This window comes from Corvus moneduloides, chromosome 23 (assembly GCF_009650955.1).
Source record: "Corvus moneduloides isolate bCorMon1 chromosome 23, bCorMon1.pri, whole genome shotgun sequence".
NCBI lineage: Eukaryota > Metazoa > Chordata > Aves > Passeriformes > Corvidae > Corvus > Corvus moneduloides.
This window is the reverse complement of record NC_045498.1, coordinates 7,069,246-7,094,653: the sequence shown is the minus strand read 5'-3', so window position 1 is coordinate 7,094,653 and position 25,408 is coordinate 7,069,246. Positions and strand designations below refer to the sequence as shown.

At 62.8% G+C, this 25,408-nt stretch overlaps 2 protein-coding genes and 1 long non-coding RNA gene across 6 annotated transcripts in view; 1 reads left to right on the top strand and 2 right to left on the bottom strand.

Moving 5' to 3' along the window:
• The first annotated feature begins 363 nt into the window (after nt 1–363).
• AHDC1 (AT-hook DNA binding motif containing 1) overlaps nt 364–25,408 on the top strand; it is a 49,015-nt gene continuing 23,970 nt past the window's right edge. The window contains exons 1-2 of one of the 4 annotated variants that reach the window (XM_032132174.1): nt 364–481; nt 973–1,093. Coding sequence is in view for 1 of the 4 variants with exons in the window: in XM_032132173.1 (XP_031988064.1) it covers nt 958–1,093 (136 nt within the window). In the remaining 3 variants the exon portion in view is untranslated. Of the gene's footprint in view, nt 482–559; nt 644–891; nt 1,094–6,718; nt 6,859–25,408 lie in introns of those variants that run through there. The other 3 variants (XM_032132175.1, XM_032132173.1, XM_032132172.1) reach the window with 3 other exon arrangements.
• On the bottom strand, nt 14,007–15,447 carry LOC116454962. Its single transcript, XR_004244267.1, has 2 exons — nt 14,491–15,447; nt 14,007–14,389 (listed from the first exon to the last, which is right to left on the bottom strand). It is a non-coding gene; the product is annotated as an uncharacterized LOC116454962 (long non-coding RNA).
• LOC116454961 lies at nt 15,496–17,788 on the bottom strand. The gene is made up of 2 exons (XM_032132177.1): nt 16,704–17,788; nt 15,496–15,917 (listed from the first exon to the last, which is right to left on the bottom strand). Exons 1-2 carry the CDS (start codon nt 17,307–17,309, stop codon nt 15,810–15,812), a joined length of 714 nt encoding a protein of 237 aa, XP_031988068.1. The 5' UTR covers nt 17,310–17,788; the 3' UTR covers nt 15,496–15,809.

Below are 25,408 nucleotides of genomic sequence, written 5' to 3'. Positions count from 1 at the left end.
GGGTGCGCAGTGCGGGTGCAACCCGGGAGAGGGCAGCAATGCCCCGCGCATCCCACTGGGACCGCGGGGAGGGGGGGGCAGCCTGGGGGGGGGGGTTACCCTCCCCCCGGGATATCCCCCCCAAAACATCCCCTCTCTGGAAGTGTCCCCCCCCTCCCAGGGCGGCGCTCAACGGCCGCGCGCCCGTTGCGCCCCTCCCTGCGCGCTTCGCAGCGACTGGGAGGAGAAAAAAGGGGGGGGGAAGGAAGGAGGGGAAAAAAAAGAGGGGGGGAAAGGAAGGACTACAAGGCCCGGCATGCCCCGGCGGTGCTGCACGGCTCCCCGGGGTGCCGGATGCTGGCCGTGCCGCTGACAGCGGAGAGAAGCGGAGCCGCGGTCCCCGCCGCGCACGGAGAGAGGAGCGAGGGGCTGGGCGCGCCTGGCCGCCGGCTCTGCTCCCCCCCTTTTATCCCAGCCCCCACAAAGCCGGGAGCGGCAGAAGGCAAGAGAGAGGGAGGAGGTGGTGGAGGAGGAGGAGGAGGAGGAGGAGGAGGAGGGAGGAGGAGGAGGAGGAAGGGGGGAGGCAGCGGCAAGCCAGGGCTCTGCTGCGCTGTGTCTTTCTTTGCTTTCCGCAGGCGGCGAGCGGCGGAGGCGCAGAGGGGAGGTCGGTTCCCCTCCGCCTCCCGCTCCGCTGCCTTTTGTGTGTGTGTGAGAGGCGAAGGGGGGGGGAGAAAAAAGAGGAGGAAAAAAAAAAAGGGGGAAAAAAGGTGAAAAAAGGGGGAGAAAAAAAAAAAAAGGAGAAAAAAGGGAGAAAAATAAGCTAAGCGGTAGAGGGGAGAGAAAATCCCGGAAAAAATAAAATAGAGGGGTGGAGGGGGGGGGAGAGGGAAGGAGGAAAGAGCAGGCAGGGGACGGAGGAGGGGGCGGGCTGGCAGGAGCGGAGTTGCCTGGGGAGAATGTGAGCAGGAGGCGCTGGAAATGCTCTCGTTGAAGGTGGCGAGCGGTGCCGAGGGCTCCGGGACCCCCGCGGCCGGTCAGGACGCAGCCCCGGCGGGCGGCAGGAGCCTCCCCAAGCGGGCGGGCTCCGAGGGGCGCGGAGCGCAGGAGCCGGCGGGTGAGTACCGGGGACCCCCGCCTTTGTGTGGGACTGGGAGGGGGGAGGACACACGGGACACCCCCTTTGGGCAGAGCGGGGTGGGGGGGGAGGAGGCGGCGTGTCGCGTGTATGTGTCCCCCCCTCGCCGTCCCCTCCGCTGAAGTTGCGCGGCGAGTTGGTGCCAAATTGCCGGAGTTTAATGGCACTTGTGGTGGGGAGGGGCGTGCGGGCGTGGGGGGGGCCCGGGGCGAGCCCCCCATGGCGGGGGGCTGCCATCTCCACGAGTTCGGCCGCGTCCCCCTGGACACCCCCCCACCTCTACCCCCCCGGGTGCGAGCGGTGAGTGACAGCTGTCAGAGCCGGCTCCGGCCACTAGAAGGCAGAGCCTGTCAACAGCGCGGGGGGCTAGGGGGGCTCCCCGGGGAACGTGGGGGACCCCCCGGGGCACAGCATCCCACCCCTTCCTCTGGCAGGCTGTCTCCGGGGAGCGGTGGGCCGCCCCGCGGGGGCACTCCCGGGAGGGTGCGGGGTGAGGGGCGTGCGGGAGGCTTCCCCCAGCCCCGCCGGTGAAGTTGCGTGGTCCGTGGCGCGGGGCTCGGCGAGCGGTTGTTACTCCGGTGCCTGTCATCCCCCCTCTGATTTGTTTTTATCGATCAGCTGATTTAAAACCCCCCCGCGCGGCCCCTCGGTGCTTGCGACAGGGACCGCGGGGGACCGCGATGGCTTTGGCGGGGGCTGGAGTCACCCCACGGGGTCACGCTGACGCCAGACTCTCTGTGTTTGGTGTCCCCAAGGCCGACGCAGGTGGAGACACCTGAGTCCCCGCTTGTTTACGTGCTGGGGGGACGACGTGGCTGTGCCCAGGACCAGGTGGCCTCGTGCATCCAGCCCCTCTGCCCGTGGCTGCCAGGAGAGCCCCCCAAAAGCAGCGGGGTGAGCTCATTGTGTGCCACAGCGCGCGGTGGAGTCACTCCAGATTTATCCTGGCGTGACAGAGAGCAGAAGCGAACCCCCGGGGTGACGGGCACGGATCCTGCCCCGCTCGCTTTCCCACCCTGGTGCCGGCGCGGTCTGAGTCGGGGGCGCGTGGTCCAAATTGGGGCCCCGTGGTCTGAATTGGGGCCCCCCTCCCAAGCCTCTCCCCCTTTCCTCGCCCCCCCAGGTGTCCCCTTACACTGGCTTCTCCTGCTGGGCTGTGGAATTTGCAGGGGAGGGTGGTGGTGGTGGTGGTGGTGGGGAGCGGGGGGTGGAAGAGGAGGGCGGAGGGGGGGCTGGAGAAGGGATGGCGCGGCGCCAAATTCCGCTCTGCCATGTCTCTGTAACCTGAATAGGCCAACTCCATCCCCGGTGCGAGTCCCCCGGGGCTCTGCCGCGCTCCGATGCAGTCAGGCGGGAGGTGGCTTTCGCTCGGCTGTTGGCGTGTCCCCCCTCTACACCCCGCCAGCCCCAGTCCGGTTCCCTCCCGGACACCGGCCGGAGCCACCGCGCGCCCGCCGGGAGCCGGTCGGGCAGGAGGTGGAGATGGTTTGGGGGAGAGGGGTTGGCACTGTGGCGGGGACGGGGTAGCCAAGGACATGCCGGGAGCGGGGCGGCCGGCGGAGGAGAAGCCATGGAAGCCCATGGAAGATTACGGGAAGCCTGGGGGGGGGGGCCGGCGCTGCCCTGGCCTCCTTAGAGGAGGCAGCAGAGACCCGGGGCAGGCTATTTCTGCTGAGATCCCGAGGAAAGCTCTGGGAGAATTGTGGGCTTCTATAAATAGTGTGTGTCAGCCGAGTGGAAACAGGGCCTTGAAATGCTCCTGCTATTCTCCCGAGTGCTTGGAACCAGCTCTTGGTAAACAGGGCAGCGGTGGGGAGGGCTGTTTCCTTCTTCCGGGCTCGGTAACAGGAGCGGGAGGGATGGGGGGGGATTTTTGCCTGGTGATATGGCAGCGTTCCCCCCCTGGGGCCAGCCGGCTGGATGCTGGGCTGTGGCCGGGCTGCCCGGATGCGGGATGGCCCCTGAATGCGTCGCAGATGTGTGTCCTCCCCCCGCTGCCGTCCCCTCCCCAGCCCCACCGCCCGCCAAACTTCGTGGCTGGGATGTGCCGTGTGGTCCGGACATGGTCCTTGGGGAGCCAGTGATGCTGGGGGAGGTTTGTGGGATGTGAGGGCTCAGCTGGCCAGGAGATGCTCAGCACACCCCCTCCTCTGGCCGGCATAGAGGTGCGTGGGGTCACAGCCCCATTCCCTCTCTCCCCACCGCGTGTCCATCCATCCGTCCATCCCGGCTGGACTTGTTCCCGCTCTGCCTCAGGGCACATGCTGAGCGATGCCTTGGCCCCGTGTGCGTGCTGGAGGGCAAGGATTTGATCCCGTGGGACCTTCCCAGGCATGTCTGGACACCCAGGGTGCTGGGGACTTTGTTCCTCAGGGGGCTCTGCATGTGGAGGGGACATGGTGACATGTTCCCAGCGTGTTTGCTTGGCTCTGGGGCACATCCTGGCAGCCCCAGTGCTGTGGTGAGTGTTCAGCTTCCCACGAGGACCCTAGCATCATGCTCTTGTCATCTCCCCTCGCACCCACACCCCAGTATTCACCCTGTGCTGCAGACAGTGGCTCGAAAGCTGCCTTGTTATTATTTTCCTTAAAAATAACACAAAAGGGAAATAACTGGGCTGTGCTCACCTCCCCACTGGGAGTTTTTAGGGTGATGTACAGTGGGCTGCATGGTGGGAGGGATCCAGTGCACTTCTGGTGGGATTTGGTGTTGGATTCGGAGTTCACCAGGGTGTCACAGGGCTGGGGGGCCCACCCCGTCCCTATGTGCTGCCTGCCCGGGTGCTCGGTGCCGGCACAGTGGAGTGTGTTCTCGGCGTGGGTGGGAAGGGGCGAGCGCCAGTCCGGTGGGGTTTTTTTTCCTTCTCCATCTTTCTTTTTTTTTTTTCTTTCCCTTTTTTCTTTCTTTTTTTTCCCTCCCTCTCTGTGGGTTGAGCGTTGGGGCGACAGACAGGGAAAGTCTGAGCAATGGTCTCCGTGCTGGTGCTGTCTTCAATCACCGCGTCCCAGAATCCCTCGCTCTGGGCCTTCTAGGCACAAGGGCTTACAGCGAAAATCGGCAGCTGCAGCTGCGAGTGAAAGCACAAGAGCCCGGCTGGGTCTTTGGCATCGGCAGGAGAGCAAAAAAAAAAGCTGGGGGAGGCGAGGAGGGAAGGGAAAAGGCGGGGGGAAATGTGCCCTGTGGTTTTTTTCCAGGCTTGCCACCGAGGGTTGTGTTTCAGAGCATCGGTTCCCGGGCGCGGGAAGAGGCGGGAGGATGGGGGGTGCGGAGCGATGCCTCCGGGGAGCTCATTAAAATCTGTCGGCTCCCCCCTTTCGCCGGCCGAGAGAGGCTGGATATGGAGGGAAGGAGGGAGGGACGTGCTGGGAAGGAACATGCCGGCAAACCGGCTGCCCGGTGGGGACAGTTGCCGGCCCAGGCAGGAACGCTGCCCCGGGGGCTCACCTGTCGGAGCACGTCGGCCGCGGCGTGCCAGCGAGGCCGTGACAGGGGCTGGCGTGTGCCGGGGACTCCCTCGGCGCTGCGAGAAACCCCCTGGATGCTGCGCCAGGCTCAGAGGGGTGATGAGCTGTCCTGGTGCCGGGGTGGTGGTGGGTAGGTTATGGGTATTCAGGCGATGCCGGGGGTCAGTGGGGTGCAAGCAGGAAGGGGTGTGTGAGTGGGAGGTGTCAGCACGTGCATGGGCAGCATTGAGAGTGTTGGCTGTGCAGGCAGCGTTTGATGTGCGGGTAGGGTGTGCGGACAGGGTTTGGTGCACAGGCAGAGACTGGCATGCAGGAAGGGTTTGGTGTGCAGGTAGAGTTTGGTGTGCGGGCAGGGTTTGGTGTGCAGGTAGAGTTTGGTGTGCGGGCAGGGTTTGGTGTGCAGGTAGTTTGGTGTGCGGGCAGGGTTTGGTGTGCAGGTAGAGTTTGGTGTGCGGGCAGGGTTTGGTGTGCAGGTAGAGTTTGGTGTGCGGGCAGGGTTTGGTGTGCAGGTAGTTTGGTGTGCGGGCAGGGTTTGGTGTGCAGGTAGAGTTTGGTGTGCGGGCAGGGTTTGGTGTGCGGGCAGGGTTTGGTGTGCAGGTAGAGTTTGGTGTGCAGGCAGGGTTTGGTGTGCAGGTAGTTTGGTGTACAAGACAGAGGGTGCAGGCAGGGATTGGTGTACTGGCAGGGTTTGGTGTGCACAGGTAGGGTTTGGTGTGCTCGCAGAGATTGATGTATTGCGATGAGGTTGGCTTGGACATCCTGAGTGCTAAGGTGGGTCTGGGTAGGTGTTGGCAGGGGACATGCCACCCTGGCAGAAACACCTCCTTCCCCTCCCCAGTGAAGGGGACTGACAGTGTTGGGGATCCCCCTTCCCATTCCAAATCCCTTGGCTTGCCGGAGGGAGAGTGTTGGTGCAGCCTGGCCTGGCACAGTGTGGGGAGACAAGGAAGAGGCAGAATGTGGTATTGATCCTCTCAGAGGGAGAGTGAAGCAGTTCTGGCATCCTCCAGCTCCAATCCTCTGCCCTTCCCACAGCTCAACAAGCTCCAGGCAGAGAGAGCAGCATGCCATGCCATGCCATGCCATGCCATGCCATGCCATGCCATGCCATCCCATCCCATCCCATCCCCGTGCTGCCGCCACCAGGGCCCCAAGCCCCACGCACACTCTCCCTTCTTCTCTCTTCCCTCTTCCCTCTTTCCTCTTCCCTCTTCGCCTCCTGCTGACTTCAGCGCATCGGCTTGGGCTCAGCGCCTGAACATTCCTCGCAAAACCTGGGCCTAAAATATCTGGAGGAGGATGGAGCGCCTTGGGCGAGGGAGATGAGCTCCTCAGCTGCAGGAAAGAGGGAGGCTGCCGGGCTGGAGGCAGCAGGGACGCTCTGCTCCCTGCCAGCTGCCAGCCCCGCTGGCCCCCCGGGAAAACGCCAGGAATAAATCTTGCCTGGTGAAGTCAGTGGTTTGGTTTGGTTTGGTTTGGTTTGGTTTGGATGTGCCCGGGCAGAAGCAGGGGCAGTGGGGAGCACGGCACTCTGTGGAGCACCAGATGAGTGTCACAGGGAGCAGGGATGGCGTTGGGAGTGGGGTGACAGAAGGGCAGGGTGTCATGGAGTGTGGTGACAAAAAACCAGTGTGACAGGGAGAGCAGGATCACAGGGGAACAGGGTAGCAGGGTGACAGTGGATCAGGGTGGCAGGGAATGGGATGAAGGGGGAGCAGGAGAACAGGGTGCCATGGGAGAGCAGTGGCAGAGAGCAGGGTGGCAGGGAATTAGGGTGACAGCGGAGCAGGGTGACAGTGGAGCAGGGTGATAGAGGAGCAAGGTGGCACTGGAACGGGACGGAAAGGTGACAAGGGAGCAGGGTGGCAGGAGAGTGAGCTGGGCTGGGGTGGCTGAGGAGGGACAATAACTGCTGGGAGGGAGGTGCTACGCGGGAGCTGTGTGAGAACCAGTTTGCGAGGTCCAGATTGGCAGCAGATCCTGAACCAGGAGGAGCTGAGCATCCATACGGCCCCTGCCGAGATCAGACGCGACGACAGCGACTCGGTTTGGGGGAAGAAATTGGAGGCGGGGGAAGCTTTTTTGCTGAAATGAAATTTGAACCCCGAAGTGGGAGGGAAGTGGAGGTGGGGGGCACGGCTCTCTCCACATGGTTATTACTGCTGTTTTCCACCCAGCTGAAAGGAGAATGTAGCTTAATATGGACCCACGGGGAGGAGAAGCACTCGGGAACGGGGATTTGGCAGGAGGGAGCTGGGAAACAGCGAGAGGAACGTAGAGGTGAGAGTGGCCAGGGCTTTGCCCAGGGAGGAGAGGACAGAGCCGGGCTGGAACAAGGCGCTATTGTTCTTGGCGAGCAGGGGGCCGGCCGCGGCCCCCCCAGACCCGCAGAGCTGGCGCGGATGTGGGGAAGGTTTTTGGGACCGGTTTTTCCCGGCGGATTGCTGGCTGGGGAGTGGGAAGAGCTCACTGTGCTGGGGTGCACCGAAGGGAGCTCGCAAAACACCCAGGGAGGCAAAGGGAGACTCTCGCGTTTGATGGGGAGGTGACAGCAGGTGAGACGACGGGGTGAGGAGGGGGAATTTTGGATCAGTGAGCGGGAGTGGGGGTGGTGGGGCAGGGGCTTGGCGGCCAGAGGACAGTGTGGGGATGGGGCAAAACCCGGTGTCCTTCATTTTGCCAGCACAGCAGCTCCTCCTTGATGTGTGTGTGGGGCTGGGGAGGTCAAAATGGAGGGTCTGGGGACCTTGCTGGCCTGGGGACCTCTGTCACCCCGTGATTCACGTCCTGCCACGATCCCCTCTTGGCTGTTGGCATCTCTCCAGTGGTCCCCACTGAGCCCTGCTATCCCACATGTCCCTTTGGTCCCTTGCCCCAGCACCCGACATCGCCGCCTTCGGCACTTCGCCGCTGCTGTTGATGTCATGTGCCACGTTGCCACAGCCACCGGCTGTCCCCTGGGCCATGACAGTGCTTGGGGACACCCCAGGGTGCCAGTGAGCAGGAATGTGGGGAACCAGCAAGCTCATGGGGCTGGAGGAAGAGGAGGAGGAGGAGCGGAATGGAGGGATGTGCAATCCCATGGGCTCTGGGAGCTGTGGCCGGGGAGGGGACGACGAGGCAGGGGCCAGGCTCAGGGCAAAGCTGAGCTTACCCCAGCCCTTCCTGGGCTCCCCATGCCTTGGCCCTCCCAGCCCAGCTGGAAAAGAAAGACCTCCCTGCAGCACATCCCTGGCATTTGCTCCCCATCCCCCCAGTTCCCACCTCTCTGATGCTTCCAACGCAGTGATGCCCTAAAGGCAGCAGAAGCACCTTTGCAAGTGCACACTAAATATTTGAACACGCTTGGGTGCTCTGGCACTGCTGCTGCTCTCGCTCTTCCCCGTGCTCTTCCCTGGTCTCGCTGGACTCCCCAAATTTAGTGGGTACCCCTCCTTTCCTTTGGTGGGGGCTCCTCCTTTCCTTCCAGAGAGGGGTGTGATATTTGCTCGGCAGCTCTTGCTCAGAATTATTTGCTCCAACCAAGGCAGTGCTTGGCATCACCGTGTCACCCCGGGTGTGTGTCATCGCGTGTCCCCCCCTCCCCAGCCCACCCGCTGCCAGCCCTGGCTGCACGTGGTGGTACCACAGTATCCGCGCGACGCCCGCCTCCCCATCCTTCATCCCTCCTCTTCCTCCCAGCCTCAGCACCCTGCAGCCGGGCTGGGTGCCCAATGGGGCGGGAAGGGGGGGAGCAGTGTTCCCCTCCCCTCCCCGGCATTCCTTGGGAGTGAAACACAAGAGCTGGCAGGGCACTCCTGCTTTCTCTGGCCTCCGCTCCTCCGGTGCCTGAACAAAGCCCTCCTGCCTCTCCCAGGAACCTGGGGTTTGAAACAGGAGAGACGGCTGGTGCTGCGTGGCAATGCCCTCCTCGCGTGTATTTTGGGTTCTGTGGTGGGTGGGGGACAGAGGTGGGCAGAGTCCCCATGGGGGGCAGCTCTGGACAAGGTACCCCAGGGTGCCCACAAGCACTATGCCTGCCTTAAGAACTGTTGGCATCCTCCCCAACCTGGGTTTTGCTTCCCCACCATCTCACTGCCATCATATTGCCATGGAAACTGAGCCCTGAGGAGTACCAGTTCAACTCCAGTTTGCCCCCAGTTTGGTCCTAGTTTGGCCCCAGCTCTCTTCCCAACCCATCCGTGACAACACGAGTTGGTGTATCCTTCATCCCACCATCCAGGATGATGTATCCCACAGGGAATGTGCGCTCCGTCCCCCTTCCTAACGTCCAACACGCCCCCTCCTCACCACGCAAAGCCCCCCCCACCCTCCCCACCACCCCCGGTGAAACAGGCCCCTGTTGGAGCGCAGTCCCCGACAGCGAAGGTTATTTTAATGGATGCATTACTTTAAACGAACCCTCCGCCATCTGTTCCACCCCCTAATTACGCATGCAAAAAAAAGCCCATCTCACAGCCAGCGCAGGAGAAAGTAAAGATATAAGTGATTTAAATGCATGTATCCACAGCTCCGCCAGCAGCTGGGCTGGGCTGCGCTCCTCGGCTGCCTGGCGAGCTGGGCAACTTGGAGGCAAGAAGGCAAAAGGGATGGTTCTCCTGGATCTGGCAGCGCCAACAGCTCAGGAGGGCAGCCATGGTGCTGGGTGGATGGTGTGTGCAGCAGGCTTTGGAGCATGGTGGCTGTATCCATCCATCCCTCCATCCATCCCTCCATCCATCCCTCCCTCCATCCTGCCATGGCCTCTCCCCGTCACCCCCTGAAGGTTAGCGCTGCCCGCCGGCTGCCAGCCTCGGTGTGGCGGCGGCTGAGCCTTCAAAGCGCGGGGACACGCGACCGTCCCCAGGCTGCCGCTGTGCATGGCGGGGGCTTGGGGGGGAGCACCCCCCAGCTCGGCCAGGCTCCTTGTCCTGACGCTGTTCGGAGGTGACTGAAGGGGCAGGGGGTCCCATGGGGATGAGGATGGGTGTGCCTGGCCTCCGGGTGACACTGGGTGCTTGTTCTCTGGGAGAGAGGCTGAGGAGGGAGGCTTTTCCCCCACGCTGTTTTTCCCAAGCAGTAGCTCTGTTTCTATGAGCCATCCCAAGATCCAGGGGATCTTGGGCCCTGAGTGCTCCCAGATGATGTTCAACCCTGGGGGCCTGTCCTTTGGGACAGCAGAAGGTGAGAGTGGAATGGGGGGTCTGAATGAGACCTGCTTGGAGGGGCAGAGCTCATAGGTGATGAAAAAAACCCGTTTTTACATCAATCTCCTGCTTTGCAGAGTCCCAGCAGGGACAGGGAGGTGACAACAGTTTAGGTGGCTGCGTCCATCCCCTGTCCAGGGCGAAACAGGGGGGAACCCTGTATCCAGGGCTGCCCCACTGTGACTCAGTTTCCCCCATCCCCAGTACAAACCACCCACAGGGATGGGATGGGTGACTGGCGTGGCTTTGGGTGACCCCACGGTGACAACGCAGGACCATGACCACCACAGCAGGGCCACCGCCTGGCGCCGGAGCCGACAGCAGTCCTGGGTGCCCGTTGTTCCCCCCTCTCCCTCCGTCTCCTTCTCTCCGTGCCTGACTGCAGCAGATGCGCCAGCTCTGCAGGAAGAGGGAATTAAGTTGGGCTGGAGGAATTTTAAAGATTGCTGCAGGCCTGAGGGTCTTAGATCCCCCCGCGGAGATGGGCAGTCATGCAGAATTAATCCTATCGGCAGCCTGGCTCGGCTTCAGCCGGTGCAGAGCTCCGGGAGAGCGCGCGGGAGCGCGGGGGGCGATGCTGGGGGCGGCTGAGCCAGCCCCGGCGCCTCTCAGCGTCGATGGGAAATTAATAATGAAAAATTAAAAGCCCCAATTCAGCCTTTCACCCCCCTCCTTCCTTCTCCCCATCAGCCTGGAGGTGGGACTCGTAGGGGGGAAGGAGGTGGGTGGATTCTGCAAAGCTTAAGGAAAACCTGTTTGCCGTAGCCAACAGACCCCGTGGTGGGAGAAAATGCTGGGGCCACATCCTGCTCCCGGTGCACGGAGCTGTGGCACAGCTGGGGCTCAGCCGTGCGCCACAGGGGGCTGGCTGGGCCTGGCATGGGGACACCCCTTTGCTGCCATCGCCCAGCTCCATCTGCAGTGAGGTCACGCAGAGGCAGGAGCAGGCTGGGGTGACAGCGGGCACGTTGGGGTGACAAGAAGGAGGTTGAGGTGGCAAGAGGGAGGTGGGGTTGCAGGAGGGAGGTTGTGGCAGGAGCAGGTTGGAGTGGCAGTAGGAAGGTTGAGGTGGCAGGAGGCAGGATGGGAAGGTAAGAGCAGGTTGAAGTGGCAGGAGGCAGGTTGGGGTGCTGTGCCAGCGCAGGGGACACAGGGACACACCAGACATCCCCACGTGCTGCACCAGCTGCCCGCCACATCCAAGGGGACGCCAGGGTGACATCTGGGTGCCCCGTGGCTCTGCCAGCCCCACAGGCAGCCTTGTCCCTATCGTCCCTCCTGGCTGCCGGGGCCGTGGTGCCACCGTGCCAGTGGGCTCGGTGGCTTCGTGACGCCGGGCAGGGCGGCCCGCAAGGGCTCTGCAGCTGCTGCCGAACCCTCTGCTCCTCCAGTTTATAAATAATGCAGCACCGAGGCGTGTTGGCAGTGCCCGCACACGCCTGCAGCCCTGGCATGGCGGCGGCGCTTTGGGGGTGAGCGACGGGTGCTCTCACCCCGGCTGGGCGACACCGAGCCATGCCATCCCGGCGGGGAGGTGGCAAACCCTGGTGGGTCCCCCGCTCCCCTTGCTCCCCAGCCTGTCCCCCAGCCCCACATGTCCGGGGTGGGTGGTGGCGGTGGTGGGTGCCCGCGGTGACCCCACGCGTGGGGACGTCCCCAAGCCTCACGACAGTGGCGCGGAAGGCGACGCGCAGCTTGCGGGGTTGCCATGGCGATGTGCTGGCGCTAACGAACCCGAGTAAACATTAACGAGGGAGAGCCCCACGCGGGTGGGTGCGAGCGTGGGGACCCAGGCGTCCTGCGGGGCTGGGTGCTGGGGTGGGGACACATCGTCCCCGTGTGGGGTGCACCGGGAGATTCTCCCCAGGTGGTCCCTTCCAGGTGCTGTGTGAGGCTGGGGTTTAATCGTCAGCTGGGACCTACTGGGAGCTCTGGGTGCTGGGTGAGGTCCTTGGGGGCAGGATGTCAGTCCCCTTCTCACTTCGGGGGCACCCAGAGTGGGAAGGTCCCCACCTTGAGGTCCCAGGGGTCCTGCCGTGCCCCGGCACTGCTACCCCGCTCTGGCCACCGTCACCCTCTTTGCAGCGCCCGTGGGTGCTGGCTCGGAAGGGGATGAGTCCCCAGGGTGCCCCCGGGCGCTGGTGGGGACCTCGGGGTATTCCTGGCAGCAGCTGCCACCGCCGCTGCAGTTGTCACCGTGACTCAACTCCCCGCGTTCCTCCTTCCCCATGGCCACGCCGGCACAGGGACCCACACCGTACTTTGGGTGGGGGTCAGGGTGGGGGCAGCCCCCGCGCCGGCACCTCTACCGTGCCCGAGGTCCCCTCCAACATTTAATGGTGCTGCAGCTCATTAAACGGAGGTGCAGGTGCCCCCGGTACCTTCATCCTCCCGGAGGGCTCTTAATGAGCGGCTGCTAACGAGCGCCCGCGCTCCCCTTCCAGCCCCGGCAAGAGGCTGATTGGCGAGAGGCACCCGCGGGCTCCTTTCAGGGGCTTCGAGGGGTCCAGCGACCCCTTTGCCGTGCTGTAGACGTGGCCTTTGCACCGTGCACGAGGGTCCCACGTCACCGACACTGCACAGGTGTCACACCTGTCCTCAGCTTCTCAGTGTGTGCATCATGGGCACCTGGTGCCCTGTGCCTCAGTTCCCGCCCCCCCTCTCCCCCCATCCCCGGGACACAGGGCCTTGGGGATGGGCACCAGTGCTCACAGACGTGCAGAGGTGTGGGTTGAGGCTGCTGTTGGTCCTGCCAGCCCCATTTTTGTCCCCAGAGTCACACTGTACAAAGCCACCCAACTCCTGGGAAGACCTGCTTGGGTCTGTCTGCATGGGGGACTCCAGGGGGTTTGGCAGAGGGGCTGTGAGGGTCCTGTGCGCCCCAGAAACGACCCAGTGGCACTGAGGGTGCCGGGCAGTGAGTGCTCAGAGGAGGCGAGCTGGGGGATGCCTGGCTCAGGGGGACTCTTAAGCTCGTCCCCCTCTTTTGGAGGCTGTAGTGGGGAGAGCCCATCCTGCAAAGAGCCATCGACCCACACCAGGGCTGGGTCCCCCAGCTCCCCACCGAAGGGAGCCCTAATCCTCGGTGACACGGTGCCCAGCTCCATGGTGGCTAATTGCAGTGTCCCCAGCTGAGGATTACAGTTTAAAGCAGGAAAGGAGCAGCAGGAGCAGATGAGCTCCTGAGCAACAAAGCTCCTGTTCCCCTGCAAAGCGACTTTTATTAGGGGTATAATTAAAAGCTGACGGGAGGGGAAAATCATGGGGACGGTCAGGGTGAGGGATGAAGCCACCTGAAGGTCCCTGTGTCCCCCCAGGCGTCCCACTCGCCAGCTGCCCTCTCTGACCACAGCGTTTCTGGCAGGGCAGGAGGCAGCGAGGTGCTGGGCTGGCAGAGGAAATCCAAACTCGGCCCCTATGAAAGGGGCTTTGTGTGCCCAAGAAGGAGCAGCCCTCCTCCTTCTTCTCCTTCTCCTCCTCCTTCTTCTCCTCCTCCTCCTCTTCTTCCTCCTCCTCTTCTCCTGGCCACGGGGCCACTTTCCTGCTTGGGGGTGGCCTCAACGTGGGTGCCAGAGGAAAACTGAGGCACAGGGCAGCATGGCGACCCTGTGGCCTCCTGCCCTGCTCAGACTCCTGAGATTTTCCCCATTACTTGTACCCATGGCTGGGGGTGAGGAAGTCCCTGGGGATGTGCTGGGGACCCCCATGGGTGCCCCAACTGGTGCCATCCCTGCAGAGTCCCTCGGATAGGTGCTCTGTACCAGGGCTGGCCAAGGCACTGGCAGTGGAGGAGGAGCTGCAGGGACAGACAGACACGAGGACAGAGGGACATCTTCCCCTGTCCCCTTAATGCCACCTGGATTGCCCTTTCCTAACACCACCACCTACCTCAGTTTCCCTTTCCCCCCTCATGAGTACTGTGCCTGCCCTCTGGCACGACAGGACCCCAGATCACCCGGGGGGAGTTGAACCCTCCTTGGTGACCCCAGCTGCCCCCGCAGACACGGCTGATGTCCCCTGGGAAGGGAACACTTTGTGGCACCCAGTGTTTGGCACCTTTCTGGGTTTCCGCTCGCAGGAACATCGCTCTGGTGCCAGTCCGGTCCTGTGGCAGGGAGGAGGGTGGGTGCAGGCAGGGACCCCCAGCTGGGAGCTGGGCACCGGCCACCTTGGCCTGGCCCAGCCCCAGCCCCAGTGGGCAGTGGGGGGCTTGTTCTTTGCCTGGACAGGAAGATGAATGAATTCCATTATGGGATCGCGATTTTATTCCACGTGTCAGGGAGCCTGAGATTAACTTGCTCACCAGGCTGTGACAAACCCAGACACCCGCGTGCGCACACTCAGGCGCGGGGGCTTCGCACACTTGCCGGGCACGGAGCTGCTGAGACCCTGCCATGCCCACCCAGGGCAAGCAAAGCTGTGCCCATTCACACTGATTCCAGCTGGGAGCCCTTTGGCAGCTGGGGAGGTGGCAAAGACCAGGGCAGGGATCTGGCAGTGCCACTGTGTTCTCCCATGTCCTAAAGGTCCTTTGGCCGCCCAAGGACTTGTATTTTGCAGACAGGCGAGGGGCGAAGCATGATCCCAGCACAGCTCTGGGAGGCCATGTGCTGCCAAGTGACAGGCTGGGAGGGAGGAAGGAAGTGGGACATGGGGGTTTGGGGGCCTTCACGATAGCTGATGACACTGGGGACTTGACAAGACCAATGGGCTGCTCTTATCTCACCTCAGCCAGGTGGTTGCCCACTTTAGGAGGACATGAGGGCTGCGCAGTTGTGTCAGGGCTGTGCTGTGCTGTGCCGTGCTGTGCCGTGCCGTGGCGCGGGGCCGGCTGCTCTCCCCTCACCACCCCCCTGCGCGGGCGCAGGCAGCTGGCTCTGTTTGCTGGAGGCTTTGCACATTCCAGTTCGTGGGTCACTCGCCTTCGAAACCTCTCCAGGGACAGAGGCAGTTGGGAGCCGTAACAAACAACCCAAGGGCTCCAGTGACGCCCGCGCCCGACGCTGCCTGCCAGCTCTGGGGTGGGGGGGCTCAGGAGACAGCCCCCTGCTCGCCTGGGGTGCTGGAAGGCAGCTCTGGGGTGGTGCTGGGAGGTCCCAGTACAAGCAACCAGGAAGGAGGGACACGCCGAGCAGGTTTCCTTGCAGGAGGTGGGAGTGATCACTTTTTGGGGAGCAGTGGAGAGCGCAGGAGGAATGCTGTGGTCACCTCTGCATTGGGGACGGGGGTATGGAGTGGGGATGAGGGTATGGCAGTGGGGCATCATCCATGATCCATATGGGAAGGGGTGGTGGAGTTGGCCAGGCACGGTACGGGCAACATGGGCAGCAAGCATGAGGTGGCTCAGGGCTGGTTGTGGTGTCCTGGAATGTGCATTGGAGCCATCCCGAGGAGTTCCTGGGTCCGGTGGGGTGGTGGGAGTGTGGTGGGAGCGCAGCGTGGCTTGGGGAGGCTGGGCGGTGCAGGGAAGGTCAGCCTTGGCCAGATGCAGCCACTCCACCCTCCTCCAGTGCTTTGCACATTAATGCAAATGCACTGGCCTGAGTGGTTCATCAGCAGCATGTGGAATGGAATAATGCATCCGCATCCCATTAGCCTAATGAAAAAAAGGGAGCCGGCACCTGGAACAAAGCTGCCGACTCTTGGCTAGTGCTCTGGCTCGGCCATGCTGGGCCGTGGGGGCCCCCCTTCCCCTCCCCTCTCCTCCCCTCCCTTCCTGTCCCTTCCCCTCCCTTCCCTCTGCCGCCCCAGCCATCGCCTGCCCAGCCCTCTGAGCATCCCTGTGCCCAGCGCTGCCGAAGGGGACCCCATCCCCAGGGTGTCACCATGGATCCCATTCCCAGGATGTCACCACGGCAGGGTGCAGCCCCAGGAGGACTTCAGGGTGGTCCCAGCATCACCCCTCAGCATCCCAGGGTGGGAGAGGGATCCAAGCCAGTAGTGCCACAGAGGTGTCCACACAGATGTCCCCACGTCCCTGGGGCTGGCAGTGCAGAGCCTGAAGGATTCGGGTGCACCCCAGGGTGGGCAGAGCCGGTCGCAGCATCATCCTTCTGCATCCCCGGGTGGGAGGGGGTCCAAGCTGGGAGTGCCGCAGTGGCGCTGGCCGGGTGTCGAGATGTCCCCATGTCCCTGGGGCCGGGAGCGCGGAGCCTGAAGGATTAGAGGAAACATTGCCAAACAAACCAGGCTGTGCCGGAACCAATTAGCCTCCAGCAGGCAGAGTTTCAGATGCTGTTATTTCTGCCTCTTCTCTTTTCTCTCCCTCCTTCTGTCTCCCTCTTTCCCCCTCCCCGGCCCTCCCCAGCCCCTCCTGCCCGCCCCCAGCATCCCTGCTCTCGCCATTCCTCTCCGTGTCGGAGCTTGTTTTGGGCACTGGCTCTGGAGTGAGTCATGCCGCGCGTAGGGGATTTTAAAAGCTTTCTGCTGTCGCTGGGAAGCCGGTTTGGGCTGCTCCGACACTGGGGGTGGAGCGCCATGCCTCGCAGACAATCCTCGTCTGGGGAACCCAAAAAAATCCCCCACCCCGATGCCCCGAACCCCTGGGATCCCAGGGCCCCCCCTTTGCGGGGGTCGGCTCGGTCACCCCAGCCAGCCAGCGGTTGAGTCACAGGCGAAACTTTCGAGCCGTTGGAGCTTCCTCCGCCGGGCCCCTCTCCGAGGAAGTGGTCTGCCGGGGCGTCGAGCCCGGCGGGGCGGTTGCCCCGTCCCGGTGGGTGCAGCACGCAGGCGCGGGCGGCCGGCGCTGGAGCTCGAAGCGTGGGAGATTTTTTTTCCCACCCCCCCGTTTCCCTCCCTCCTTCCCTCCACTGCCGCCTCCGCCGGCCCTGATGCCAAACCCGGGGTGGGGGCCCTCCGGCACGACCCTCCCGCCAGTCCGCAGCTGGCCGCGGTCCCCCCCTTCATCCTCCTCCTCCTCCTCCTCCTCCTCCTCCTTGCCTTGAGCTGTGCTGCTGAGGGACTGCAGCTCCCGTGGATCAGGAGGAGATTTAGGTCAAGCGCTCGACTGAGTCGAAACAGCCATCTGTGTGCGGAGGAAACCGGCCACCCAGAGCCCCCGGCGCGGCTGGCCCGGCATCGCCCAGGGTCCCGGCACCGCCGGCACCCCCGGACCCTGCGCCTGGGCACACAGCCTGCCTTTGTCTCCAGCAAGGGAAAAAACCCACCCAACGAATAAATAAATGGGGAAAAAAATCCCCCTTCCTGCCGATCCGTCACCCCCGGCTGTGCCGTGGGCACCGCCGGGAAGTTTGGCACGGAGCGGCCGCGGCAGCGCTCCAAGGTCGCCCTGACACGCGGTGGGAAGGTGTGTGCCGGCGTGAACCGGGCAGGGATGCGGGAGCGAGGGCCGGAGCCGGCTGCGGGCGCCCGCGGAGCAGGCAGGACGGGAGGTGCAGGCAGGAGGGAGGCCCTGGCTGCCTGCCCGGAGCCCGGACTCCTGGGTTCCTGCAGGAACAGGGTGGAGCGGGAGGAGGATGGGGAGCTGGTGTCATCCCGGCCGCGGCGGGAGCGTTTCCCTCCCCGGGAGAGCGGGGCGCTCCGCATGAAGCTGCGGCCGCCGTGCCTCAGTTTCCCCGGATGATGAAGTGGAGCAGCCCAGTGCTGGCAGTGCAGCCGGGCACCCCGGCGACGTGGGGACCCCTAGATGCCCCTTGGCACCCCGCACCGGGGCGGAGGTGACCGCGGCCCCTCCTGCTCTCCACCTGCCGGCTTCGCCTTGCTTTCTCCATTTCCTTCCGGAGCCTTTTCTCGCCCGCCGGTGTCTGTGCCGCTGCGCCTGTGCGCACGCTGGGCGCAGGGAGAGGAAACGCCGCCGGTGCCGTGGGAGGGCTGGCCCCGGATGGGCCTCCCAGGCCCGGGCGGTTTGGCACACCCCAGCCGTGTGACGAGTTGTGCCTGGTCTTAGGCCGGAGGCCGGCCGGGCGCGGGGATGCTCCCCGGCACCTCGCCCTGCTCGCTGCCCGCCCGGAGCCGGGCCCGCGCCCCGCCGGGCCCCTCGGGAGCCCATCGATCCGCCCGCCGGGCCTGGTAAGGAGCTTTGTCCGGCTGCGCAGCCAGTTTGCACAGTAATCCCGCCTTGGTCGGGGGGATTATGCGTGGGGTGAGCTGTGGGGGGCCCGGAGCACCCAGGCAGACGGGGTTTGGAGGTCAAGGTTTCCCGTGGTGCAGTGGGTTCTGGCCAGGAGAGTGACGGGGACATCCTTGTGCTCAAGCGGGTCACACAGGGACCACAACGTTTGCCCCCAGCCACGGGGCAAAGCAGGCAGGAGCTCGGTGTCCCTGCAGAGCCCTGTGCCAAGCCAAGCCAGAGCTGTGGCCGGTGCTTCCCTCTGGGATGGTGTGGAGCATGCCTGCATCCTTCTCCAGCATCCTTCCCTCCCAGTGTGGCAGCAGCAGGCATGCGCAGGCAGCGGCGAGGCAAGAGCTGCCAGGAGGTGCGGGTCTCATCTTGGGTCCCTTCCCAAGGTCCCATTCCAGGGTCCCATCCCAGCTTCCCCACAGCGCTGGGTCCCTGGGCAGGCTCGGAGGGGGCTGATGGATGCTGGGAGCTCAGCGGTTCTTTATGGTCTCAGAGGGCTCCATTAATTCTTTAAATATCCAGCCTTTCCAGGTGGGTTTTGTTGAAAATTAATTTCCGGAGCTATTTTAATTTTGCTGTATTTAATTTGCTGTTTATTTTAATTAATTAACGCCGGGAAAATCTCTTCTCCCCAGCATACTGCAGCCGTCTGGGGTGGCTGCACCCGGGAGGTGAGAGCAAGGGGGTGTCATGGGTGTGAGGGGCACTGACAGGGAGGGTGCCCAGCCCCCATGGTGCCCACCTGGCTCCATCCCACCTGCCCCAGGTGATAGGGTTGGCATGGGAAGGCAGTGAGCCGGGTCTCTTCCCAGCTCCATCCCTACTCCTGGGCACATCACAGGGTTTGCTGCTGGCTCCGTGGGATGTTTGTCACATCTCCTGGTGGGAGATGGCTCAGGTGGTGCTTGCAACCACCTTTCTCCTCCTCCTCCCACCGATGGCCAGGGACCTGAGGGAGTGCATCCATGAGGATACAGTGCCATGCTGTGCCATGCCATGTGCCAAGCAGGACAGTCTTGGTTTAATAGCCCAGCATGGAGCTGTTCAGAACCACACCCGCACAGAGCAATGCGGGGCTGAGCCCAACCTCCCGCTCCCATCCCCGCATCCCTCCCAGTGCTCCATCCTCGATGCTGGCCAGACCCCAGCGAGGGGGTCCCTGTGGGGCAGGCGGGCAAGGAGAGAGGGAAGGGATGGAGCCGCCTTCCTCCAGATCAAGGCCTCTGGTCTCTCGCATGTCTAGACGCTGCCACACACACCTAATGTGGTTCTTGGCAGGAGCCGCGGCTGCTCTCTCGAGGTTAATTGCTGCGCACGGAGCTCTGCAGACAGATAACCCGGCTCCATGCTGCCCCCGGACCCCTGCCTCAGCCAGCCCTGCCTTGGCTGCAGTCCCCAGATGATGCTCGGATTCCCCCAGGATGCTCACACCCCCCCCCAGGGAGCGGCAGACCGGGGGTGCAGAGAGGGTGATGCTGTGATGCTGTGCCCGGTGGGTGGTTTGGGCTGCAGCACTGAGCAATGGGGGAGGGGAGGGTTTCCCGGTTTTGGGGAGCAGGCAGGGATGGAGGAGAGGTTCTTGGCAAGGGGTGACAGTGGCCACGGGGGCTTTGGGACGGGAGAAGGAGAAGAGAAGGGCCCCACCAGCCCCGGGCTGCCGCCATCCTCTGCCTGCTCTTGGCAAAGCGTCTGGGCCAGATAAGGAAAGCACGGCGGGGGGAGCCGGACAAAGGCTCAGCCTTATTCAGCCTGCGTGGCCAGATCCAGGCTCTGGAACGGGAGCTGGAGAGAGATGCGGTGAGGACTGGGGTGGGAAGAGCCATTTCATCCTCCAGCCCCAACATCTGGTGAAAAGAGGGGATGGGAGAAGAGAATGCTGGGCAGGCTGCAGGGGTGAGCCCCAGGGCTCGGCCACATCCGGACTCCCTGGGATGGGCTGGATGAGGCCATTCCCAGCAACTCCTCTTGCAGAGCACCTTCCTGGGAGCAAACACTGCTGTAATGATATGCTTGGAGCCACTGGCACCCCAATCCTCATCCCTGCTTGGGCCCATCCATAGGGACCAGCTTCCCTGTGGACAAATTTGTGCTTTGCCAGGGCTGGTGCCGGCTCCCAGGTGCCATCACCAAGGCAGGGTGGTGTAGAGCAGGGCTGGTAAGTGGTACATTCCAAGGCTGGAATCACATCGGGTCCCTGGAGGGATCCCCAAAGCACGACATCCCCTCACCTCACACATGGCTGGGGCTGGCGATGGGGTCTGGGCTCGGTCCCATGTCCCAGGGCTGTGTGGGGGTGATCCCCAGCCCTGGGACCAGCCCCACACGGGATCCACGGGGAACTGGGTGAAGATTTCAGTCCAAGCTGTGTTTTGGTTTGGGGTTTCGTCATGATTTCATGGCAGGGAATTTCCGCTCGTAACCAAAGACAAGAACAAAAAAAAAAAAGGAAAAAGCTGAAACCAAAGAAAAAAACCCCAACCCTGCCTTGAATTTTTGCCAGCAAAATGGGATGTTTCCATTCTTGTTTTGGCTTTTGGCAGCCCCAAACTGCAGCCAGTGGAAGAAAATATCCATGTGGAAATGCTGCTGGCCTCCTCCAGCAGTGCAACGGCCAGGCTGGAGCTCCTGCCCCATGGCCATGCCGTGTTGGGGGATTTTGGGTGCAGAGGGAGGAGAAGGAGCATGGCCCCTCCAGAGCATGTCACCGTGCTCCCTTCCCTGTGCTCTTTGCAGAGGACATTGCCATGAGAACGGGCTTGTTGTTTTGTGGGGAGCATTGAGACAGAGCAGGCGAGCGTTTGCAAGGACACCAGTGGCACGCCGAGCTCGCGCTTCCCACTTGTCCTTGCAGCGGGTCGCTCTCTCCTCCCCAGCTGGCAGCAGAGCCATGTTCGGCTCCAGCATGTGCTGTGCCATGCCATCCTCCCTCCGGGCATTGCCTTCCCTCCCGGCATCACCCAGCCTCCTCCCACTTCACCCCTTAGGTTTTGGGGGACCCTCTGTGGGGCTACAATGGTGTGGATGCCAGGGAAGAGAGGAGCGGCCACTGCAATGCTTAAATGAGGTTGAGTTTTTTTCCACACACCCCCCCTTCCATCCATGCTAGGAAGAATTACAGTCGCCCAGGCATCTGTTCTGGCAGAGTCGAGCTAAAGAGCTTGTCCTGGGCTTGGCAAACCAGCCGGCGCAGCCGACAGCTTTTCCAAGGGCAGCCTTGGATGTGGAGCAGCAGGTTGACATTGCAGGGAGAGGAGTCTTGTGCTGCAGGCACCGGTGCTGTGCCCCTCAGCTCCTGCTTGGATGGGTTTTGGCAGGGAGTTCTGCAGGGAGGATGCTGAAAACCCCCTTCCCAAAAAGCAGCATCCTCCAGCAGGTCTTTGTCTGGAGCCGGGAAGAGGGCGAATGGTGCCAGCACATCCCAGGGTCCTCGTCCCTGCACAGGGAGGACAGCAAGTGTCACCCTGCAAGGGACCACCGCTAAAAAAAGCCCTGCTAAATTCTTGAAGCTGGAGAGGCTCCTCTGTGTCCCCAGGCTGTGCAGCATCCCTGACACTGCCACCCCTCCCCATTTGCCACACCTTGAATATCACCCACAGTCCTCCAGAACACCGTGGATGGTTTCAGTGGTGGCACCAGGAGATGCCAGGAGCGTGGCTGCCCCCTGTGCCAGCAGCACCGGGCACAGGCCGTATCCATGCCCTGAACCATCAGGAGTCGAGGCAGGGGGAGGCGAGCTGGAGAGGCTTGGCAGGGAGGTGTGGGAGCCCTGCCGTAACGCTGGGCTCGGAGCTGGAGCGTGTCAGGCACAGATGGGATCGTTAGTGGTGGTAAAAATTATCCAGCCCCTCTTAAAAACCCAGGCACAGCAACCTGACCCTGCAGCTCCAGTGGTGGCAATTCCCACTGGAGCAGTGCCGGTGTTTGCTTCCCCTGCCATTACCATCCATCCCTGAGATCTGGGGCCACAGCTGCCCATCACATGCCGCATGTTCCCAATGCCCCGTCCCCCCTGCAGTGCCAGGGTGATGGATCTCTCCTTCCCCCTGCCCCAGGGACAAGCACCCTGACCTCACACCCACCCCAGTGCCACCGCTGCTGGGCAAACCCCATCCCTGCGGGTGCTCCCACCCTTTATGCCATTTCCTATTTCTTTTTTAATGCACCCAGGTCTCCTGTTTGCTTTTTTAACTGCAGTAACCACAAGAGGGAAGTTTCAGAGCAGTACAAGCCTGTCTCCACCAGGAAGGGAGAGCCACCACCACTCTGTGCCCATCACCGCAGCACTGCGCCCGGGGGCTTCGCCGCCATGGTCCAGCGGCTGGTGGCTGTTGTGCTTTCCATCCCCCTCTTTCTGCCGCTCATCCCCAGCTCCTTTTCTCTTGGAAGTGAGGAATTTGAGGCTGGTCTGGCGTTGCCAAAGGGCCTCAGGCCCCCCCAGCGCCAATCGATCGCTCCGCGCGCTCCTGCTCCCTGTTTTTTCTGTTTGTTTGCAGCCGCTTGAGGGCTCTTGTGATGAATCCAGCCTGGACAGAATTCAACAACAGCTGAAACACAGCCCGGGGTGGGGGTGGGAGTGGGAGGGCAGCAGGGCCGGCCCACACTGGAATGTGAAATGGGGCAGCAGGCAGTGCTGGGATGGCAGGATGGGATTGCTCCAGATCCCACTCCAGGGGTGCGGAGGGACAGGGAGCACTGCCAGCACCGTTCCAAAACTGTGGGTGCTGTAGGTTGGCAGCGTGGGGACCTGCTCGGTTGAGCGGGGTGAGCAACTGGGGTGTCTTCCCGTGTCTCCCTGCTGCCCATGGCTGCTGCTGGGAGCTGGGCAGCAGGGAGAAGGGCTGGTCCCACTGGTTGGGCTGCGGGATCACACCTGTGAGGGGCCAGGCATCTGTGCCAGCTCCACCGCCCACCCTGCCATGCCAGGTGCTGTCCATCCCTGAGCATCCACAGGGACTGGCCACCTGGCCTACCCGCCATCACTGTAAAATGGCGGATTTTAATAAAAAAGGAAACATTCCCCAAAACTCCAGTGCAAGGAGGGGGGTGAGCACCACCCTGTGCCCCCAGCACGCTGCTGCCAGCTTTGCCAGGGAGCCATGTCAGCAAAGTGGGGGGCGCAGGCACATGGGGGGCACAGGAGAGGAAGAGGAGTCTCAGAGGGAATCTTCCCCGGCCAGGATGATGCCGGTTGGCGTGGCCGCCGTGGTGCTCGGTGCCGGGGTTGGCTGTGATTTTGCAGCTGTGGCTCCAGGAGGGAACAGGACGCGGCTGCGCCGGCGTGCGAGGGTGCGCGCAGGCGGGAGGGATAATTAGTTCCTACTATAGCACTTCTCAGTCAAAGTGCTTTTTAAAAGCCTCCATTCATTAGTCTTCACGGCTCCCCCGAGGTGTCGTGTCCTGGTTCTCTTCCCCCCTCCAACTCCCCACCTTCCCTGGAGTGATTGGGGATCCTGGGCTGGGGAAGGGGAGGTTGATGTTGCTGTCGAGGCTGGGTCCTTGTAAAACCTGCAGATGGGGTGTCAGTAGTGGGGACCGTCTCAGTGTCCCCCTTCCCAGTGGGCTGGTGGGGTCTCATGGCCGCATGAGCATTGTTGGGAAGTTTCCATGGAGGCTGAGCTGTGCCGGGTTTGCAGCACCAGGGAAGAGAGTGGGGTAGCAGGGAAGGGTTGTGGGTCCAGTGGGTGCCACCGCCAACCCGCCACCCTCACCAGCATGCCAGGGAGCAGCGCGGTGGTCCCAGTTCCCAAATTACCCAGTGTGTGCTGGGCTCCCAGGGGTCACCAGCTGGAAGGACAGAGGGTGGTGGAAGATGCCAGGGGGTGCCAGTGCTGCTCAGCCCCCAAACCTGAGCATCCCATGGGTGCAGGCATGGGGGTACCCAGACGTGTGCCCCCGGTGAGGTGGCAGGGCCGGAGGGGCGCAGAGGCAGGCAGGCTGGCAGTGGGCCTCCGCTGCAAACCCTAACCTTATTTTCCGAGGTCCGACGCCAGTTTCCATGGAAACAGCCGGGAGCAGAAACGGGAACCAGAATCCAGAAATGCGAAGCCGTGAGCTCCAGTTTGCCTTCCTGGATTCCTGCTCCCTGTGACCCCAGCTGGGTGCTGGCACCCACACTGCTCCCACTGTGTGTCGGGGTGCAGGGCTGCCCCGTCTGGGCACCCCCTGGGGTTGGGGTGCTCCTCTGTCCTTGCATGCTGCAGCATCTGGGGGCATGGTGTGCGGGGATGGGCATGGTGTTCCAGCAGGGATGTGCAGGGGGCACTGTGGGAAGGGGACATTGCAGGCAGGGGACATTGCTGGCAGCCCCATGCACAGACAAGTTCAAACAACACCTGCACACATCTGTGTGTCAAGGGGGTGCACAGGGGTGGGCGTGATGAGCCCACGAGCTCTTGCATGCACATGCACTTTATAGGTGTAGGGGGGCTGTAGGCACAGTATGGATCAGTATGTGGTCTCTGTATTACTGGTTAGCACTGGGAAGACCCCAGTCCCGGGGTGTTCACCTGCCCTGGTGTCTCCATCCCCAGGATGCAGAGGGGACAGGGGACCCCACAGCCTGGAGAGGGGCAGCACCAGCTGTCGTTGCACGCAGGGGCCTGGGTGCTGCCCCAATTCCGGGTGTATGTGCACGACTGTGGGGGAGCCCTGCTCAGCCTCCTGGGGCTGGGAGTCCCCTGGGCTCTTCCAGGCAGCTCCTGCCAAAGTGGAGCCTCATGGGACACATCTGTGTCCTGCAAAATCAAGCTCCGAGCCCTGTGCTGTGCTGTGTCCATCCATCCTATGCCATGCCGTGTCCATCCAACCTGTGCCAGTTCCTGTCCATCCAACTCGTGCCATGTCCATCCAACCCGTGCCATGCGTTGCTGATCTATCCTGCACCTTCCCTGCTACCCGCCGGCCTCCTGCAGTCCCTCAGGTGTGCAGTGACGTGCCCCATTCCTTTGTGAGCTTGTAGCAGCCACCATCAGTTTCCACAGCATGGGACATCGGTGTGCCCCGGCACCTCCTGGCCAGTGACAGGGATCACTCAGTGCCATCCCAGTGCCAGCTGGCCCCATCCTCCCCGCAGCACCCCGCCGCTCCCCACGTGCCCATTTCACCAAGGTGCCAGCAGGCTGGGATACACTGGAGCAGCTCACGGCTACCAGATCCTGTCCCCATCCCTCTGTCCTGTCCCCCGTCCCCATGCCACACCTCGGGGGTGATGGTGGCACCACCGTGACGCCTGTCCCCCCTCGGCAGCGCGTGGAGCCAGGGGCGCGGATGCTCTGTAATACATCATTTACCGACGGACAGGTATTAAGATACATTATGGATAACTCACGGAGAGAGACGCTATTAATAATACAGACACATACAGAGGGAAGAAAGTGCACACTTGATTTCCATGTTGCTACCAGGAGTTGTGAGGCTGGCTCTGGCTGCCTCTTCCCACACGTGACTGCAACACAGTGGGTAGCTGACAGCCCAGAGAGCCTGGCTTGGGGCCAGGAAAAAGCAGAAAACACAATGTCTGTGCATATCCTCTCTCTTAAAATAACACTCCAACACCGTCTGAGAC

Coding starts and splice junctions, on each gene's coding strand:
- LOC116454961 (XM_032132177.1), bottom strand. CDS start 17,309: ATGCGGAGCGCCCCGCTCTCCCGGGGAGGGAAACGCTCCCGCCGCGGC. Junction 15,918..16,703: donor CCTCAGCAGCACAGCTCAAG/GCAAGGAGGAGG, acceptor CTAATCCTTCAG/GCTCCGCGCTCCCGGCCCCA.